Here is a 19501-nt window from a genome sequence, read left to right as displayed (position 1 = left end):
CCCCTCGTTCAATATTATGGCTTGTCTATATGATGTTAATTACTTCCTTAACCAATCAGTTTCCAAAGTTGAGGTCCTTTCATTAAACTTGAAAGGAGAATCTGTCCTCGATCACAAGGAATTCCACCTGTACCCTGGGTGTGATGACCAAGGTCTCCAACTAAGAAATGTTGCACATTAAAATATTTTCTATCGCAAACAGAACATGCCTTCTTCTCATCGTGTTTGGACTGTTGAAAATTTCTTGAATTCCACCTCCGGCATCCAGCTCATTTAAAACTCAGTAACTTTACCAAAATCAAAGGATCAAATGCACCACACTCATTACACTGGATTAAACACAGTGAGACAGTATTGTGTACAAATATTTTGATTATTTATTTATTTTTTTTTTGTAGTAGTCTTGAGGAATAGTTCTTCAGGCTCCTTGAAGAACATTTGGCTTAAAAATAAAAGCTTTTCTGTTCTTTTTAGTCCAGTCCTTGTATCTGAACATTTTCAGAGGAATCTTTTTGTTTGTTTAAGCCCCTTAACACTACGAATCATTCAGGCATAAAAAAGGCACCTAGCTCAATAAATGAGCCAGTGTCATGTTTACACATAACAGACAACTTAGTAAAGAACCCAACTGTTCTTAAGGAGGAGAAACAGGGATAAAAGGCTGAAGTATGCCAAATTACATAAGAACTGGATTGAAACTCTGGTCTGATGGAGAGATATGTACAGTATGTACAGGGGAGGTCAGGAGAGAGGAACCACACAAGCACCATCAGATTTTGATCACCCGCGTAATACCATTTAAAAACATCTGATTGGTGACGGTTTCCTTCTTTAGCATGAAAATAATGCCAAACACACAAATATTGATTTTCAAGCTTGTTAAAATTGGATGAATTGTTTTTGCTCTTGTATGTTTACATGTTTTATTAAATCACTGCACCATTTTCCGAGCAACATACAACAAAAACCTAAATCAAAATACAAACAAATGAAGCGTGGGTCAAGACTTTTGCACAGCACTATATAGAAAGAAATCTTTTATTACGAGCATGGACTTGATTCCACCTACAATACAAATTTACTGAGAACCTCCAAAATTTTCCCACAGTTAGCAGAGGACCTAAGCCCACCATCTACTTTCAAATCACTCCTTAAAATGTACTTTTCCTTGTTTTGTGTTTGTAATTCCTGATTTTTCTCTGTGAGGACAACTTGACAGTTACCTGTTTGACAGTGGAGGATGTAAGATTGTGAGTTGCAATTTCAAATTAAAAAATCTCAAACATGTATATGGTTATTTGAGATTGTACATACAAGTGACAGTATTTTACAATCAGTTCTGTAGGATTGTTATTTTTTTTCTTGTGTTCAGATTTTTTGTTACAAATTTTTAAATAAAATATAAATATTGCAATTACTGAGAATATCTTTTTTTATTATATTAAAATATCATTTTGAGTATATATGCAGGGTTGCTCCTCTATATTTTTCATCTCATTATGTGTGAAGTTGACCACTTTGTACAAAAGGAAAAAAAAAGATGCAACAGCAGGCATACGGATAAATTCCAGTTTAAGGAAAAGGCTGCAAATGACATGCATTTAGTTATACTAAATTATATGTGCAATTTAAAACTGATTTTAAAAAAATACAAATAAAATGTATATTCAATGAAATGTTATATATTTGATGTGGAACATGACTATCGTTATTATTATTCCAATACAGTATCCAAATTTTTGCTGGGTTACTTTTAACATTCACATGTATGTGAAAATAAATACGTTGCCAAGTTTAGCAAAAAGAAAAGAAGTTTACATTTTAGCAGCCTGTGGTGCCTGTAACAGGAGAGCTTTTTTTTATTAATCATGAATTCTTCACAAAATTTTATACCCCATCTCACAAGATGATAAAGTTGCAGAAGTAATCATTCAATTCAATTCAATTCAATTCAATTTTATTTATATAGCGCCAAATCACAACAAAAGTCGCCTCAAGGCGCTTCATAGATACAGAGAAAAACCCAACAATCATATGACCCCCTATGAGCAAGCACTTTGGCGACAGTGGGAAGGAAAAACTCCCTTTTAACAGGAAGAAACCTCCGGCAGAACCAGGCTCAGGGAGGGGCGGCCATCTGCTGCGACCGGTTGGGGTGAGAGAAGGAAGACAGGATAAAAGACATGCTGTGGAAGAGAGACAGAGGTTAATAACAGATATGATTCAGTGCAGAGAGGTCTATTAATACATAGTGAGTGAGAAAGGTGACTGGAAAGGAAAAACTCAATGCATCATGGGAATCCCCCGGCAGCCTACGTCTATTGCAGCATAACTAAGGGAGGATTCAGGGTCACCTGGTCCAGCCCTAACTATATGCTTTAGCAAAAAGGAAAATTTTAAGCCTAATCTTAAAAGTAGAGATAGTTTCTGTCTCCCGAATCCAAACTGGAAGCTGGTTCCACAGAAGAGGGGCCTGAAAACTGAAGGCTCTGCCTCCCATTCTACTTTTAACTACTCTAGGAACAACAAGTAGGCCTGCAGAGCGAGAGCGAAGTGCTCTAATAGGGTGATATGGTACTACAAGGTCATTAACATAAGATGGGGCCTGATTATTTAAGACCTTGTATGTGAGGAGCAGGATTTTGAATTCAATTCTGGACTTAACAGGAAGCCAATGAAGGGAAGCCAAAACAGGAGAAATATGCTCTCTCCTTCTAGTCCCTGTCAGTACTCTTGCTGCAGCATTTTGGATTAGCTGAAGGCTTTTCAGTGAGTTTTTTGGACATCCTAATAATAATGAATTACAGTAGTCCAGCCTGGAAGTAATAAATGCATGAACTAGTTTTTCAGCGTCACTCTGAGACAGGATATTTCTAATTTTAGAGATGTTGCGCAAATGGAAGAAAGCAGTCTTACATATTTGTTTAATATGTGCGTTGAAGGACATGTCCTGGTCAAAAATGACTCCAAGGTTCCTCACAGCGTTACTGGAGGCCAAGGTAATGCCATCCAGAGTATGAATCTGGTTAGATACCATATTTCTAAGATTTTCAGGGCCGAGTACAATAACCTCAGTTTTATCTGAATTAAGAAGCAGAAAGTTAGCGGCCATCCAGGTCTTTATGTTTTTAAGACATTCCTGCAGTTTAACTAATTGGTGTGTGTTATCTGGCTTCATGGACAGATAGAGCTGGGTGTCATCTGCATAGCAGTGAAAATGTATGCTATGTCTTCTAATGATGCTGCCTAAGGGAAGCATGTATAATGTAAACAGAATTGGTCCTAGCACTGAACCCTGTGGAACTCCATAATTAACCTCAGTGTGTGAAGAGGACTCTCCATTTACATGCACAAATTGGAGTCTATTAGATAGATATGATACAAACCACTGCAGTGCAGTACCTGTAATACCTACAGCATGTTCTAATCGCTCTAATAGGATATTATGGTCGACAGTATCGAACGCTGCACTGAGGTCTAGCAGGACAAGCACAGTGATGAGTCCACTGTCAGAGGCCATAAGAAGATCATTTGTAACCTTCACTAAAGCTGTTTCTGTGCTGTGATGAGCTCTGAAACCTGACTGAAACTCTTCAAATAAACCATTCCTCTGCAGATGATCTGTTAGCTGTTTGACAACTACTCTTTCAAGGATTTTCGATATGAAAGGAAGGTTGGAGATTGGCCTATAATTAGCTAAGACTGCTGGGTCTAGAGATGGCTTTTTGAGTAAAGGTTTAACCACAGCCAGCTTGAAGGCCTGTGGTACATAGCCGACCATTAGAGATAGGTTGATCATATTTAAGATTGAAGAATTAATCAATGGCAGGACTTCTTTGAGCAGTTTTGTAGGAATGGGGTCTAAAAGACACGTTGATGGTTTGGAGGAAGTAATTATTGAGTTAACTCAGAAAGATCAATTGGAGAAAAAGAGTCTAACTTAACATCAATGGTACTAAGAGTAGCTGTAGATAATATTACATCTGTGGGAATCATGAGAGCTAGTATGCAACAGACGTAACTTTTGCCAGTGATGCACAGCGTGTGCATGCTTGACTGTGGCTGACCCATCAACACGTTACAAAGAGCATGAGATTCAGGCTTTTCATTGGGACTTAAATATAGATTATTTTTTAAATTTTCAAATTTAATAAAAAAAACAAACAAAAACAAATTACCATTTCAGTACTTTCAACTGTACAGTGTGATATAACTTACAAAAAACATAAAATTTTCTATTTATATTTGCACACAGGAAGCCCATATGATTTTATTTTAAATAAGAGAACTGGATTATTGCATTTTAATTAAAAATTTCATTAAAAAAAAAATACACACACACACACACACACACACACACACACACACACACACACACACACACACACACACACACACACACACACACACACACACACACACACACACACACACACACACACACACACACACACACACACACACACGGAAAACGTTACTTTGTAGAATAGCATTTTCATTTACAAGTTTTCAATCACTAGCTGCCACAGCACCCAGGTCCTCTCGTAGGGACTCGAGCCAGAAATGTCTTGCAGAAGAATTCATTCACCTCCCACAAAAGTCGCTGTAGCCGAGTCGAGTAGCCTGATTGCAGCAACATCTCCACGATAAGTGGGTGCGAAGGAAGGAAGGAAGGAAGGAAGACAGACAATGGAGGCAAAACACCTAAGTGGATTTCCACCAAAATGATTTTATTGCCCTTTGTCATCAACTAAAAGTACAACACGTTTGACATTGTGCAAAAGACACAGGTGGGCCCGTTGACAAAACAGCCATTGGTGCAGTTGGTTAACCAGCTGCAGGGTTTAAAACATCAGCGCTTCCTTCAGTTTACACTTAGCACAAAAACACTCCACTCAGTCTGGACTAAATAAAGTCAGTCAGTGTGTGAACAACCACTACATCAGTAATCTGGTTTCAAAGTCAGCCGCGTCGCTGTCAGAAAAAACTGTTTTCATAGGCAGCAGTGAATCATGTCAGCCTTCAAATTTAAGATGAATAAAATATACAAGAGATGATGCTGAAGAACACCCGAGGGCGCCTTCTCTAGTCAGTGAAATAAGAACAGAGCCTGGCTTAAACATCAAATAAATGTTAAACCCAAAGGCTAAAGTGTGTAGGATGCATTCTAGGGATGAACTCGGTGAACTCGAAAAAAAGACAATACTGCTTCATTTCCACGAGGATCGAGCACATTTGGGCTCATGAACACAGACGGAAGATTATAAAATGATTTTTACTGCACGTGTGAGGACAACACTTCACCTCAGATACAAGCAGCAACATCATCACATATCAGTTTAGGTTCAACAGTATAAGAAGTTCCCATGAGCAGGTTTAAATTTTACAACCTCTGACAAACAATTTTCTGCTTGATTTTCGAATATCCTGCAGGGCGAGAGCAGCGGCTTTACCTCTGATCTGCTGCTATTTCTATTGTCGAAACTATCAGACCAGGGCATGAACAGCAACAAAAGGAAGAATCCCCTCTTAATCCCTTTTTAAAGTGGCATGTGTGGCGCAGATCACAAGTAAGCAACAGTGCCTGATGGTTGGGGGTGGGGGGCAGCATTAGCAGATGGTGTGAAGCTTTGAACTCTATTATATCTATAACAGCAACGTTAAAGCTGCCTGCTTCTCGGCTCAGACATCACTCGCAAAAGGCAAAATACACATTTCTGTCCTTCTTGTGATTAAATCAGAATTCACATTGGACCGCTTGCATTGATTATTTTGCAGATCAGTGAGGTTTAGACCTTTAGCTGGTGGTTAGTTTCCTTCCTTGGCTGTGTGACCTGCCTCCACATGATTAATAGAAACACTGTCAGGATATTTGCAGCTTCCTGCAGCATACAAATCAAACGTCTCTGCATACTGCTAAAGGACGATTTCTACAAACAATCCAGCAAAATGAGTTTCTGCAAACATTTCAAACAAGAAATGAACAAAGGAGATGCTAAATATGTCTTCACATTAGGGAAAGGTTACAGACACTGCTGATTTGCATAAAGCTAAAAAGTATAACCACAGAGCGAGGAAGTGGATGGCTAGTTGCTCAAAATGAAGCAGTGATGAACGAGAAAGCTTCTCAGGTGGTAAGAAAGAGTGGAAACAAGCCGTCAGGTAGCGTTAATACAACATAAGTGAATTGTACAACGTCATTGTACTGTAAAAAAACAAAAAAAACAAAACTTTTATCTCTAAAAAGCAGAAGGAATTTTCAGCTTTTTTGGGAATAACATTTATAAAAAAAAAAACCCCACATATTGTCCTCAACTCCTAAGATTAAAGATTCGAATTGTTATTTTTTTATTAGTGAGACTAATAAATAAGACTGTAATAAAGAGCAACAAAGGTTCTCCAAAAGCGCCAAATTTCCACCTCCCACCACCACCTCGCAGAGCTGTAAGACTGCCCTGCGAACACTGGGCTCATAAATACAAACCAAATACACCTCCTGCAAAACGCTGTCAATGAAAAGACATTTCTGTGGACTGAATAATGAATAGCTCATCTTAAAAAAAACACATTAAATACATATTTTTCCTCTGGCCTGCAGTGCTGGTTGTTTTTTTATTGTTTCCTCTAAAGGTATAAGTCTTCTCTTTAATCTTATGAACATAAAACAAACCAGGTGGCACTGCACACCTTGTGGTGCTCAAGGCATTAAGAAGTCTTGAAAACTCATCAATTTCTAGACTACAGGAACTATGTTCGTTCTTCCAACCACCACTGCTCCCAGTACACCTGGAAATGGATCCCTGTGCAGAAAGAAGTATCATATGACAGGACAAACATGGATGGCAGCCGCTTGGCTGAGCTCTGATGTTAGCTTGTTTGGTCTGTAGGTGGTCAAAGAAAATAGTTCCACCATTTTATTAAAATACCCAGATCATGATTTCTAAAATTAGACCTCATTTCTGAAGCCTCGTTAATGGTAACAGAACCTGCTGTGTAGACGATTAAAGTGACGGCTCTGTAACCAGTAACATGCTGGTGTTAGCAGAAGCAGGAAGTAAATTAAGCTTTTTCCAGAAAGTCTTTTCTGGATCTGTTTTGATGATATGTCAGAAAATGAGTTCAGGTATTTTCAGATCACAGGTAGGTAAAGACCCACATGATCGCAAATTTGCTTCTGTAATTGAGCCAATGACTCCAAAGTGGTGGTGAAGTCGCTTTTGATTTTACCTTAGATACCACTTTTAAATGGCATGAAAAGCAACTAAATCCTCATCAAGTCAGCAGCTGCTGTGAGTGACAGTGATGTGAGGCGAGATGAGGTGAAACAAAAGGTTTTTCAGTCTTACTTATAAGATATTTAAACGCATTTGCTTTGCTGCTTTGAGCACCACAAGTTAAGCATCTCTACAGCTGATATCCCCCAAAAAACAGACACCTAATAATGTATGCACTAAAGGCCAGAGGAAGGATACGCATTTTAAATGTAACAGTCTGAGGTTATGTTCAGAGGACGTGTGAGTACGCTTTCAAGTCAACAATCTGGCTGAAGCTTGCGCTTCAAATGAAGAAATAAAAAAAAATCTTTATAAGCAACTGTTTAGATTCAGGTCCGTTCACTGATGCTGTAACACGTTCTTTCTTTAAATACAGTATGAAAATGGGCTGTCAGCTCGCCCAGAAAAATCCTCTCCAAAGAAACTTTGAACGAGTGTCAGTTTTACTTGCAAAAAAAACAAAACAAAAAAAAAAAACAACTTCCTTCAGGACTGTCTCCCCCCCTGCAGTGCCTAACAGCCACTAACCGTAGGCATCCATCTCAGATTATAAAGTTTATGAATCCACAGTTTATGGAGTTACTTCCTCTTCATGTAGCTTTCACTGAAAATAATTCATGTTTCCAGATTTACTGTTTTTTTTTTAAGATTAAAAATTTTAAGGAGAAAAAATGAGGTCCGGTATCCCACAGACAAACTTTGCACTCCCTCCCTGCTAAAGGTGATTTAATAACAGTCATCTTTATTCCCCAACTCCACCCACATGGATGGTGCGACTGTGCTCGCGTCTGTCATCACGGCCACATTTCTACCTTCATCACCTGTGGATGATGAGTGTTTCAGGGAGGGAGGGTCTGTGACGGGATGTGTCCAAGCAGCATTCGACGACCTGTTCTTATGACCCCTCCTCCTCCCTGTCAGTCATCCTCATGCCCGGCTACTGGAGCTGAGAGGAGGGGAGTGGAAAAGCAGCAGCATGAAGGTCACCGAGGACGTAGCAGCAGTCTCGTCTTAAGTGACCTTCTCATGCTGGATCTGGTAGTAGCAGGCCTGCAGGGGGGAGAGATACCTGAGTGACCTAAAAGTTTTGAAACGCTTGCAGACAAAGCAGCGTGAGCTGCATGTGCGTTACCTTGAGGGTGGTGAACATGATGCCGTGTTCTCCGTGCTGGACACAGGGGTCCATCAGGTCTTCGATCAGACTGACCTCAGAACCGAGGTTCCTGATACTGAAGAGAGAAAGAAAAAAATAGCCAACCTTTGAGTCAGATCTGCTCCTTGCTCGTCATGTCCAGTTTCTCGTATTGTACCAAGGCTGTGACGCTAAAAGAGTCCACCGTGAGGTGCCATATGTGGACCTAGCAAATGGTAGCCACTAGCTCTTCTGCTCTGCCTCATTTTCACTCATTTCAGCCACTGAGCTGAACCTCTGATGATGACCTTTGATGATGGATTATCTGACAAATATAAAATGACTCACTCTGTGCTAAAAGACAATCCGAGACATTTGTTTCTCATGTGTATGTGTGTACTGCATGGGGATACACTCCACACTCGCATACCACAAAGTCATTAGGTACACCTTCCTAGTTCAAGGTTCTTGGTTCTTGGTTCAGAGCTTCTTTCACTCTTCATGGCATAGATTCAACAAGGTGCTGGAAACATTGCTTAGAGATTTTGGTCCTGACACATTGATATGAGGCAGTAAGGCCAAATTCTGACTGTAATGTTGGTGAAACCAAGACTCATCAGACCAGATGATGTTTTTCCAGTCTTCTATTGTCCAATTTTGGTGAGACTGAGTGATTTGTAGCCAAAGTTTCCTGTTAGTAGCTGAGAGGAGTGGCACCTGGTGTGGTTTTGTCCTTCTTCCTTATTCTGATGCTCAGTTTGAACTCGAGCACGTCTCCATACTTAAAAGCATGCGACTGGCTGATTAGATATTTGCATTAATGAGCAGTTGATCAGGTGTGCCTAATGAAGTGGCCAATGAGTGTACATTTTCTCATGTTTACAGTGCAAACTCCGTTCTGTGAAGCATGTCACTGATCTGCTACAACTGTCAAGTCATTTGAGAGCAGCTGGGATGGGTGTGGGTCTTTGAATAAGTTGAACAGCAGTATTATTGACTAAAATTGCCTTCCCCACCATCACGTAGAACAACCTCCACATTTAAGAAGCTGAAACCTAAAACTTTTGGTTATGCTTACAAAAATAGCAAAAGCCCTTGCAGTTTTTTTAACCCATTCTCCACTGCTTGTGTTTCTGCCCACACCTCATTATCGCCATTTATTTCTGTAAATGTGTGCATTACTGTGCTTTTTTTGTGGTTCAATGCTCACCGCGCTCGTAGTACTACATAGAGGAAGACTGGGAAGAGGTCGTCCATGGACCACAGGAAGTCCTGCTTCAGAAGCGCCTGGACCTCCTGTGTGATCTCCTCGAAAGTGAGCTGGATCACCTGCAGCTTGTCTGATGGCGTGAAAGTTGTGCTGCAAAAGAAAAGAGGACTTCTAGATGAAGGAACCAACCACTGCCCCTCCCCTCTGCTGTATTTTCTTTAAAAGTATTAGAAGCCGTTGAATGGAGCCGTACCTGATCTGCTGTAGTGTTTCCACTGCAGAAGCAAAGCAGGCGTCTTTGGTGCTGGAGATGACCTGGACAAGTCGCACAGCAGAACAAACACGCTTTACATCTTTATAACAATAATGGATGCAAACAACATCCCCTCACCCCCTTTGTCTTTAAAAAAGTACTACAGAAATAAAATTCTTAACAACAGTAAGGAAACTTAAAAGACTGAACTGAGGGATCACTATCAATTTAAACCCATCATAAAAATGAACTAAACAGGATCTTTTATCTTTAAGATGAATTGTCTTTAACAGTGTCATGTGTAAATTAGCAAATATTTAACTTAAGATTAAGATTAAGTAAAAAGAAAAAAATCCAAAACAAAACAAGTTAAAAGAAATTAACAAAAACAATCAATGTCAGCACAGCCCCAAAACATCTGAGCTAGTTTTGGAAAATATGAACAAAATGATACCTGTTGCTTCTCGCCAGGCGCAGGCAAAGATGCTGGGATGGAAACGGGCCAAAACTTTCTGACAGGAGGAAAACAGAAGAAGAAGAAGTAGTAGTATTTATGGATCTGCATAAAATAAAAACAAACTCTTCTACAGCTGCATGTTCAGCTCTGACGTACTGCTGGACGCCCAGGAAGGCGAGCAGGGCGAGGTCGGGCTGCTTGTTGAGGCGCAGGACGCACTCCCAGTACACGTCGTCCTCTCTCTCCTTGTCCAGGGCGTAGAGGGTGAAGAGCGGCGGGTAGAGACGGGGCAGAAGGACAGGAAGCAGCAGAGCCGAGCTGCTCACCACGCGGCTGAAACACAAACACACGGAGGAAGTTGTTAATAACCAGAGCCCGCTCACCGGAGATATGGCAGCAGCGGGACGTGGATCCATCCTTACGCAGGCTTGGGAGACTCCAGCAGGGCATCAGTGGAATTGGGCTCATTCTTCTCCTGCAGGTCGGTGGTTGGCTCTGGGATTAGACCGCCCTCTTCTGGCAGGTCTGGGAATAAAAATCTGAACCAAGGCAAAGAAAAACATACAATAAAATCGTGTAGAGTCATCTAGAGAAATGTTTATTTGCCTTTGAAATCAATAAGCTCCTCTCACAGTTCCCCCTCCTCTCCGCATTACTGACAGCCTGAGGACATTATGAGGCTATCTTGGCTGTTATGCAGACATGAAGGACATTGGATCCATTCACAGTGACTACCTGACAATCAGGAAGATGCGGTTGAGGTAAGATTTAATCTCGCTGACGGCCTGATGCAGGAGCCGACGGTTGGCGCCAACACCCACGTAGGTCATCCTGTAGACTGCCACCAGGGTCTCCAGCAGCCGACCCAGAGGGTGCAGCGGAGTGTCACACGCCTGGAGGACAAAGGATCATTTTGTCAATGCTGTGCCTGCTCAGGGGTCTCATCGATAACACTTCCTTTAATGCTCTGCAACACTCTGATCAGGTAAACAAGACGACCAGAATTTGCTGCCCATTCATTTTTATTCAGCGTTAATGATTTTGAGCTTTAGCTGTTAAAAGTATATGTGTAGACTTATTCATTTAGGACTTTCAGTTTTATGTTGTTATGGTCGTATTTCTCATGATTGTTTGAATTATTACAAACCAGTCAGTGAACGCTCTAATCAAGAAAAAAAAATAAAAAAAATCAATCAGCACAATAATCATTAGTTGCAGCCAGTTAAAGAGCTCCAATATACTCTAAAAACCTGTTTGCAGGTTAGTATATCAGCAGTTGTTATTGCCACCGGTATTTTTACTTCGTCGACTCGGTGAACCCACCTTGATTAGGTAGAGGCGGATGGCGTTGTATCTGTCCATGGTGATCGGCCCTACGTGCTGCGGGATGACTTCCAGACTCTCCAGCGTTGTGTTGTGAGATCGAGACAAAACCTCCGGACTGGGATGCACAAACATTGGGAATCTTAGATTCGAGATGTTTTTACTTCAACGGGAAGTTTTATGACCAATAAGAAGGCATCAGGTGGTACCTGTCCAGGATGTGTCGCCGGCTGGTGGTGAGGGCCACAGCGATGTTCTCCCAGGCCTTTTCGGGCTCCCCTCGGCCCGGAGCCTCACAGCCCAGCTGACTCCAACACTCCTCAAAAACCGCCGGCCACTTATCCTCGGCGCACACACACAGATGACCCAGCTTCCTGCCGCATCAACAAACAATATAAAGTATATACAGACAAATTAAAATTTGCTTTAACAAACATGAGACCACTCATGAGCTTACATGGCTTGGGTCTTGTCCTTGTCGGTGTCGAACAGGTGTGGTTTAAAGTAGGAGCCGGTCACTTTGAGACCAGAGCCCCATTCGCCATTGAAGGAGCCCTCCAGGTAGTCACCATTGGGCATGGTCAGCACGCCCTGAGGGAGAGGCAGGACATTTAATAACAAGTACCTGCACTCGGTATTAGATTTAGAAGAAAAAATTAAAAGTATTCATATTTAGTTACCTTTCCACTGAGGGTCCAGTCGTCTGAGAATTCGCCCTCGTACGTCGTGTCGTCCTCTGACAGAAGGACACCAGTGCCCTGAAAGAGTCATCATCTCCCATTTTAAACACACATTTATTATGTGTACATATACACACACGTGTGTGTGTGTGTGTGTGTGTGTGTGTGTGTGTGTGTGTGTGTGTGTGTGTGTGTGTGTGTGTATATATAAAATATAATATGAGACGTGAACCCGGACAATCAGTGCACTAAAAATGTTAATTAATTTCATTTTTTGCTGAAACTGACGGAGCTGCTTAGGGGTGGGCGATATAAACGATATACGATAGAAACGATATAAATTTGGCCAACGATAGATTTTGACTATACCGCGATAGCGCATGTTGATGATGTCATCAAGCTGCGCCTGTTTTGGTCGAAAGCATCGCAGCGGCTACAACCATTATCGTCTGCAAATTATGCCGGGCGACAGTCATAGCAAAGAGATGAAGCACTTTTAAAATATGGGGATAGCCAAAATGGTAAATGGTAAAATGGCCTGTATTTGTATAGCGCTTTTACTGGTCCCCCCTAGGGACCCCAAAGCGCTTTACACACCCAGTCATCCACCCAGTCACACACTGGTGGAGGCAAGCTACAGTTGTAGCCACAGCTGCCCTGGGGTAGACTGACAGAAGCGAGGCTGCCATAATAATAATGGATTGGATTTATATTGCGCTTTTCAAGGCACCCAAAGCGCTTTACAATGCCACTATTCATTCACTCACTGGTGGAGGAAATATTGCGCCATCGGCCCTTCTGGCCAACACCAGTAGGTGAAGTGTCTTGCCCAAGGACACAACGACCGAGACTGTCCGAGCCGGGGCTCGAACCGGCAACCTTCCGATTACAAGGCGAACTCCACACTCTTGAGCCACGATCGCCCTGCGCTTCCTCCACTTCCCTACCATTGATTCATTAATGTTGAATTCTCTCGCAGCTGCTCTATTCCCATGTTGTTGCAGTATATTAATAACTAACCTTGTATTGTGGATGAAAAATCTCAGTTGTTCTCCTGACTGAAGTTTGGCCCGTGTATAGTATCCATTAAGCAGTGCGGCTTACCAAAGTTGTACTAAAACATTTTTTAACAGATTTCTGCACGCCCAAATCGGTTCGAGGTCAGTAAGCACAACCAGAATTCATACATAAGGCACACTCTCGATTTTTGAGAAAATTAAAGGATTTTAAGTGCACCTTATAGTGTTGAAAATACATTATACAGAAGAAAAGAATATATCGTGATATATATCGTTACCGCACGTGCTTCAAATTATACCACGATATGGATTTTAGGCCATAACGCCCAGCCCTAGAGCTGCTGTTACAGTGTTTGCTACAAGAACACACAAACACACAGAGCTCCAATGAGCTCACTGTTAATCTGTAAATGTGACATTTCTGCATTATGTATTTGTATTATTTCATCTCTGGGCTTCCGGTTTCTTTCATTTAAGGAACATATTTAAATTGTAAACTGTTTTTCCTTTTTCCAGCTGAACTGGAGACAATTACTCACACATTTATGTCATTGTGCTTCTTCCTGTAAAGCTCTGTTTACTGGCTTAGATTTTAAAATAGACATTTTTTTTTGTACTTACTTATAGAGCCCTAAACGGACAATGGACAGATCTCAGCTTCTTACTAAACACACTGCGGCTCGATGACAGGCTCAGGATGTGTTGGTTGTTCCTCATGACAGACTCGTACCTCTCACATCTACGTTTATCTGACTCTACAAGCAGCTGACAGCTTGTTCATTAACCAGACTTACTGTTGAGAATCTTAATGATAGTAAATGTTTTTAATGATCTTTTCTGTGTCACAACTTTATTTTGAATTGCTATCACCTGTATTTTAATTAATAATAATTATTTATTAAATAATAAATAATTAATAAAATACTTGAAGACGTTTCACCTCTCATCCGAGAAGCTTCTTCAGTTCTAAGGTCAAATGGTGGAGAGTCCCAGATATAAACCTAGTGGGAGTATCCCCCCACAGAGGGACAAAAGGACCCCCTGATGATCCTCTAATCGCCTGAGCCAAGGTGTGAAACTGGGTGTGGGTCCCAATCAGCCAGAGTTTCGGGTGTGTTCATTGTGAAACCTGGCCCCACCTTATCATGCGAATTCCTGAGGTCAGATGGCCCAGGATGTGAGTGGGCGTTAAGGCGTCTGGGAAGGGATCTCAAAACTGGATTATAGATGGCAGAGAGTTGGTGTCGTAAACCCCCGCCTCTGTTCAAAGATGGTCGCTCACAGTGGACATAGATGGCTTCTTTCACTCCTCTTTCAAACCATCTGTCCTCTCTGTCCAAAATGTGAACATTGGCATCCTCGAAAGAGTGTCCTTTATCCTTAAGATGCAGCTGGACTGCTGAGTCTTGTCCTGTGGAGGTGGCTCTTCTGTGTTGTGCCATGCGCTTGTGAAGTGGCTGTTTGGTCTCTCCAATGTAGAGGTCTGGGCATTCTTCGCTGCACTGTACAGCATACACCACATTGTTAAGTCTGTGTTTTGGCGTTTTGTCTTTCGGGTGAACCAGTTTTTGTCTGAGCGTGTTGCTGGGTCTGAAATGCACCGGGATGTCATGCTTGGAGAAAACTCTCCTAAGTTTTTCTGATACACCGGCTACATAGGGGATGACAATGTTGTTGCGTCTGTCCTTCTTATCCTCCCTCACTGGTGTCTGGTCTTCTTTTCTGTGCCTCTTTGCTGACTTTAAGAACGCCCATTTAGGATAGCCGCACGTTTTGAGTGCTTCCTTTACATGTGTGTGTTCCTTCTTTTTTCCTTCAGGCTTAGAGGGAACATGTTCTGCCCGGTGGTGTAGGGTCCTAATTACTCCAAGTTTGTGTTCCAAAGGGTGATGGAGTCAAAGAGGAGGTACTGGTCCGTGTGTGTGGGCTTCCGGTAAACTTCGATGTTGAGGTTGCCGTTCTCTTCAATGTGCACAGCGCAGTCCAGGAAAGGCAAACAGTTGTCCTTTGTGTCTTCCCTGGTGAACTTGATGTTTTTATCCACAGCGTTAATGTGCGCAGTGAAGGATTCCACTTCTTGTGTCTTGATTTTGACCCAGGTGTCGTCCACATATCTGTACCAGTGGCTGGGTACTCTTCCTTTGAAAGAGCCAAGAGCCTTCCTTTCCACTTCCTCCATGTAAAGGTTGGCTACAATAGGTGACACGGGGGAGCCCATGGCACAGCCATGTTTTTGTCTGTAAAAGCCTTCGTTGTATTTGAAATATGTAGTGGTGAGGCAGAGGTCTAACAGTGTGCAAATCTGATCGGGTGTGAAGTTGGTCCTGTCCTCCAAGGAGCTGTCTTCTTGTAGTCGTTTTCTGACAGTCTCCACGGCCTCCGTGGTGGGTATGCAAGTGAAGAGAGAGACTACATCAAAGGACACCATGGTTTCATCTGGATCCAGGGTAAGTTTCTGGACCTTGTCAGTGAAGTCGGTGGAGTTCTTGATGTGGTGTGGGGTGTTCCCCACAAGAGGAGCAAGGATGGTAGCAAGGTGTTTAGCAATGTTATAAGTGGCTCAGTTTATGCTACTGACTATGGGTCTGAGTGGGACAGCTTCCTTGTGGATTTTGCAAGCTCCTTTGACTACGATGACCTGGATGACTGAGAACCTTCACAGACAATTAATAAAATACATAATAATGTATTTTAATCTAACCCTAACCCTTATATTGTGATTATTCTTTGTGACCTCATGTCTGTGAACATTGCTTTATTTCCTTCCTCCCTCCCTTCCTTCCTTCCTTCCTTGAGGCATTTCTGATGATGCCCAGCTCTACTGAGAATTTAATAAAAAAAAAGCGTAAAGCAGCTCTGGTACTTACATCATCTACATATATTTGAAGGAAAATGAATAAAAGAATAGAATAAATCTTTGCAAAAATGACTGAATATTATACTACTGTATGATTTATGAATGATTTAAATTGTTCTACTTCAGGGTTTTTCCTGAATATGAAAAAATTTATTTTGTCCTTCCATCAAAAGGAAAATCACCAGAACTATGGAAAAAAATATTTTTAAGCAGGGTTTAATTTACTTTAGCTTAAAAATGTTGTTATGAATAGTTTTGCTTGTGAGACGGCAAAAATAACAGGAAAATACAGAGTAAACAGATTAATGTCATACGCCGAACGACAGATGTGCTTTGAAAAAACATGAAAACTGAAGAACGTCTGCTGTTGTGACACACTGAGACAACTGGGGATAAAACCTCTGAGCTGCTCACCATCATCTTGTTGTCTTTAAAAGCTCCTTCATAGTACAGGCCAAACTGGGTGACCACCACTCCGGTGCCCTGCCGCTGGTGGTCCTGCCACATGCCCATGTACTTCTCTCCTCTGGAAAGCAAACAGACAGCAGCCTGTTTATCCCTTCATATGTGTAATATCAGAAAGCTGCCAGTAAATTTATAGGCAAAAGAACTGAGTGTGGGAATGGGCGTACTTGGTGATATCGTCAAAGACTCCATAGCCGGTCTTCTTGTCCTGCAGCCACTGACCAATGAAGACGCTGGGGGACGAGGTGTTCAGCTTGCCACTGCGCAGCATGCCGTGACCGTGCCGCACGCCCTCCTGAAAGGACCCGTCATAAACTTCACCGCTGGCATACCTGCAGTCAGATAGAGGAGGGGTGCTCTCTTACAACACAGCTGTTTCATCTATGACTGAACCTCAATCTCTTCTTTTATTGAAAAATTTCACTGCTAAAATGCTTCCTATGTCGTCTCTGATTTTAAGGAAAGCAAGCAAGAAGAACTTCTTTTATCAGGTGACAACATTTGCTAATGAGAAATCTCCCTCAAAACTGTTATAAGTATGTTTAAATACGGTTGCTGATAGTTAGCTCATCTTCACAAGAAAGAAAGCACACACAGGGTCAAATATATATACTGCACCTCGACCAGACACTTTTTGTAGCAATCAACATTTCATTGTTTGGTTCCTTGGCATGGATCCGGCTTTTAAGCATTGTCCACAAATTGTCATGGGTTGGGGCTTTGGGAACACCATTCCAGAAGCTTAATGCTAGCATGCTTTATCCATTTAATAAAACCAGATTTGATGTGTGTTTGGGATCATTGTCCTGTTGGAATACCAACTGTGTCCAAGTTTCAACAGTCTAGCTGATGATTTGAGATGGAGTTGAAGAATTTGGAGGTATTCCTTCTTCATTATTCCTTCCCCTTTGTGCAATATACCAGTACCACTGATACCAGTAATACTGGCAACAATACAGCCCCAGAGCATGTTGATATCCCCACCATGTTTGACAGCTGGCACAGTGCTCTTAGGTTTGAAAGCCTCACCTTTACTCCTCCAAACATGCGTCTTGTCATTGTGGTCAAAAAGTTAAATCTTTGTGTCGTCTGACCATAAAACTTTTCTCTAGAAGGCATTTGGCTCGTTAATGTGGGCATTTTCTTTTTTGATCAACACCCTCTCAGTCCATGGTGATGTTCTTCGCTGTGGACAGTGATGCTGGTGACTTCCACATTGTTTTGAGAATTGGTCAAACTAATGAGGCAAACGTATAGAGAAACTACCAGTTGTAGTCAATCATAATCACTAATGAGAAGTTAATAGGTCTTAGCCTTATTAGGTTAAAGCATTGTAAGTGAATGCATGTATATACTTGAGCATGTATGTATACGTTAGACGGTGTGGATAAGAAATCTAAAATGAACTCAGAATTGTGCATTAAATCTAGCCAAACATCATCGTAATCATAATAATAGTAATTATAATAAAGGGCATGCTGCTGAAAATACTAAATTTTCATGCTGCTCACCTGTATGTCCCCAGGCCGTGCATCTTGCCATCCTTCCAGTAACCTTGATAGTGGTCGTTCTTGTTCAGCGTCTTATTGGGGGCCACAAACTCACCAAAGCTGCATAAACAAAAGGTGATAAATCACGCTCTCAGGCTTACACACACTCACACACAAATTGAACAATTACCATAAACAACTAGGAGATTTTAGGCTACAGCACTCACCCATCTTCTAGTCCATTCTTGAATGCCCCAGTATATATTCTCCCATCAGACCATTTCAAAACACCTCTGGGAAAACAAACAAACAAACAAACAAACAAAAAAAAAAAAAAACACTTTCCAATTTCTCAACATATAAGTAAAATTATCTAAGTGTAAATGCAACAGTGTGAACATCCAACCTGCCGTTGGGCTTTCCAGACAGCCAGCGACCCTCATATGTCGCATCCTTCAGTCGCCCTTCCTTATAAAACGTGTACGAAGCTGTTCTGGAGATGGGAGGCTCAAACTTCTGCACCGAGCTGCCTGACGCCACGTCCTGTCCCTTTCCGCTCAGGGCCTGGTCCACCGCCTGGTTGATGGAGCGAAGCCACTTGGTCTAAGAATGAACAAACAGCCCAGTTCAGAAATAGAAATTGAGTTTTTAAAAAGGTAAACATCAGCTTTTAAAGAGTTACCTTCTCCATGGGAGACGAGGCGAGCAGGGTGAGCGTCTCCTCAGGAGTGATCACCTTTAACCCATACCTACACGCACAGATACCCTTTGTTTGTTTTACCACGATATAAAAACTACACAGATGCAACAGTGAGGAAAGATCAAGACATGGATATTTACAAGTTATGACAAAACAACCCTACTTCTCCCCTGAATTAAATCTCAGTAAACACTTTCCATATTATGCTCCAAGTCACTAGTTTCAAATCTTAGTGAATAACTCATGAGGTTTATTTTGTAAACTATGGTTCCTATTATGGTATAAAAGCATGATAAAGAAGAATATGCTTTATGATGAACATGCAATGCCCCTCTGTTTCTCAGTCAGATCCAGCCCTCACTGCTGATGATGAGTTACCAAGGGGTCCCTGAGCAAAATGTAAACATTCAAGTATTTCCCAGGAACAATGGAATAGTATCTCTGCTTCATGTGCCCGTGCAATTATAGTTGCATAAATATAATACTGTTGTACCTCTCTGCTAACCTGCTCCCTACATACTGACGATAATTTGAACCCCAAAATGTCAAATCTGTATTCATCACTCCATCAGACCTGTTATCACTGCTTTTCAATCCAGTTCTTATGTAAGGCTCTTTAAAGAGAAAGTTAAAAACTAAGT

At 41.5% G+C, this 19501-nt stretch overlaps 1 protein-coding gene across 11 annotated transcripts in view; it reads right to left on the bottom strand.

Moving 5' to 3' along the window:
- Window positions 1–4709: 4709 nt before the first annotated feature.
- The window catches only part of als2b (alsin Rho guanine nucleotide exchange factor ALS2 b), a 28149-nt gene continuing 13357 nt past the window's right edge, over window positions 4710–19501 (bottom strand). For all 11 annotated transcript variants that reach the window (XM_084921289.1, XM_084921288.1, XM_084921290.1 and 8 more), the window contains 18 exons: window positions 18843–18909; window positions 18567–18763; window positions 18388–18453; window positions 18182–18280; window positions 16838–17002; window positions 16620–16731; window positions 12330–12407; window positions 12107–12240; window positions 11859–12023; window positions 11650–11767; window positions 11062–11219; window positions 10749–10865; window positions 10483–10659; window positions 10324–10381; window positions 9870–9931; window positions 9617–9766; window positions 8407–8503; window positions 4710–8324 (listed from right to left, as the gene is read on the bottom strand). In XM_084921289.1, coding sequence (XP_084777415.1) covers window positions 8286–8324; window positions 8407–8503; window positions 9617–9766; window positions 9870–9931; window positions 10324–10381; window positions 10483–10659; window positions 10749–10865; window positions 11062–11219; window positions 11650–11767; window positions 11859–12023; window positions 12107–12240; window positions 12330–12407; window positions 16620–16731; window positions 16838–17002; window positions 18182–18280; window positions 18388–18453; window positions 18567–18763; window positions 18843–18909 — 2059 coding nt within the window. In that variant the 3' untranslated portion in view covers window positions 4710–8285. The remainder of the gene's footprint in view (window positions 8325–8406; window positions 8504–9616; window positions 9767–9869; window positions 9932–10323; window positions 10382–10482; window positions 10660–10748; window positions 10866–11061; window positions 11220–11649; window positions 11768–11858; window positions 12024–12106; window positions 12241–12329; window positions 12408–16619; window positions 16732–16837; window positions 17003–18181; window positions 18281–18387; window positions 18454–18566; window positions 18764–18842; window positions 18910–19501) is intronic.

The sequence above is a fragment of the Perissodus microlepis genome, chromosome 23 (assembly GCF_051167445.1).
Source record: "Perissodus microlepis isolate ML-2025 ecotype Zambia chromosome 23, ASM5116744v1, whole genome shotgun sequence".
NCBI classification, from domain to species: Eukaryota; Metazoa; Chordata; class Actinopteri; order Cichliformes; family Cichlidae; genus Perissodus; species Perissodus microlepis.
This window is presented reverse-complemented; position numbering and strand designations above follow the sequence as displayed.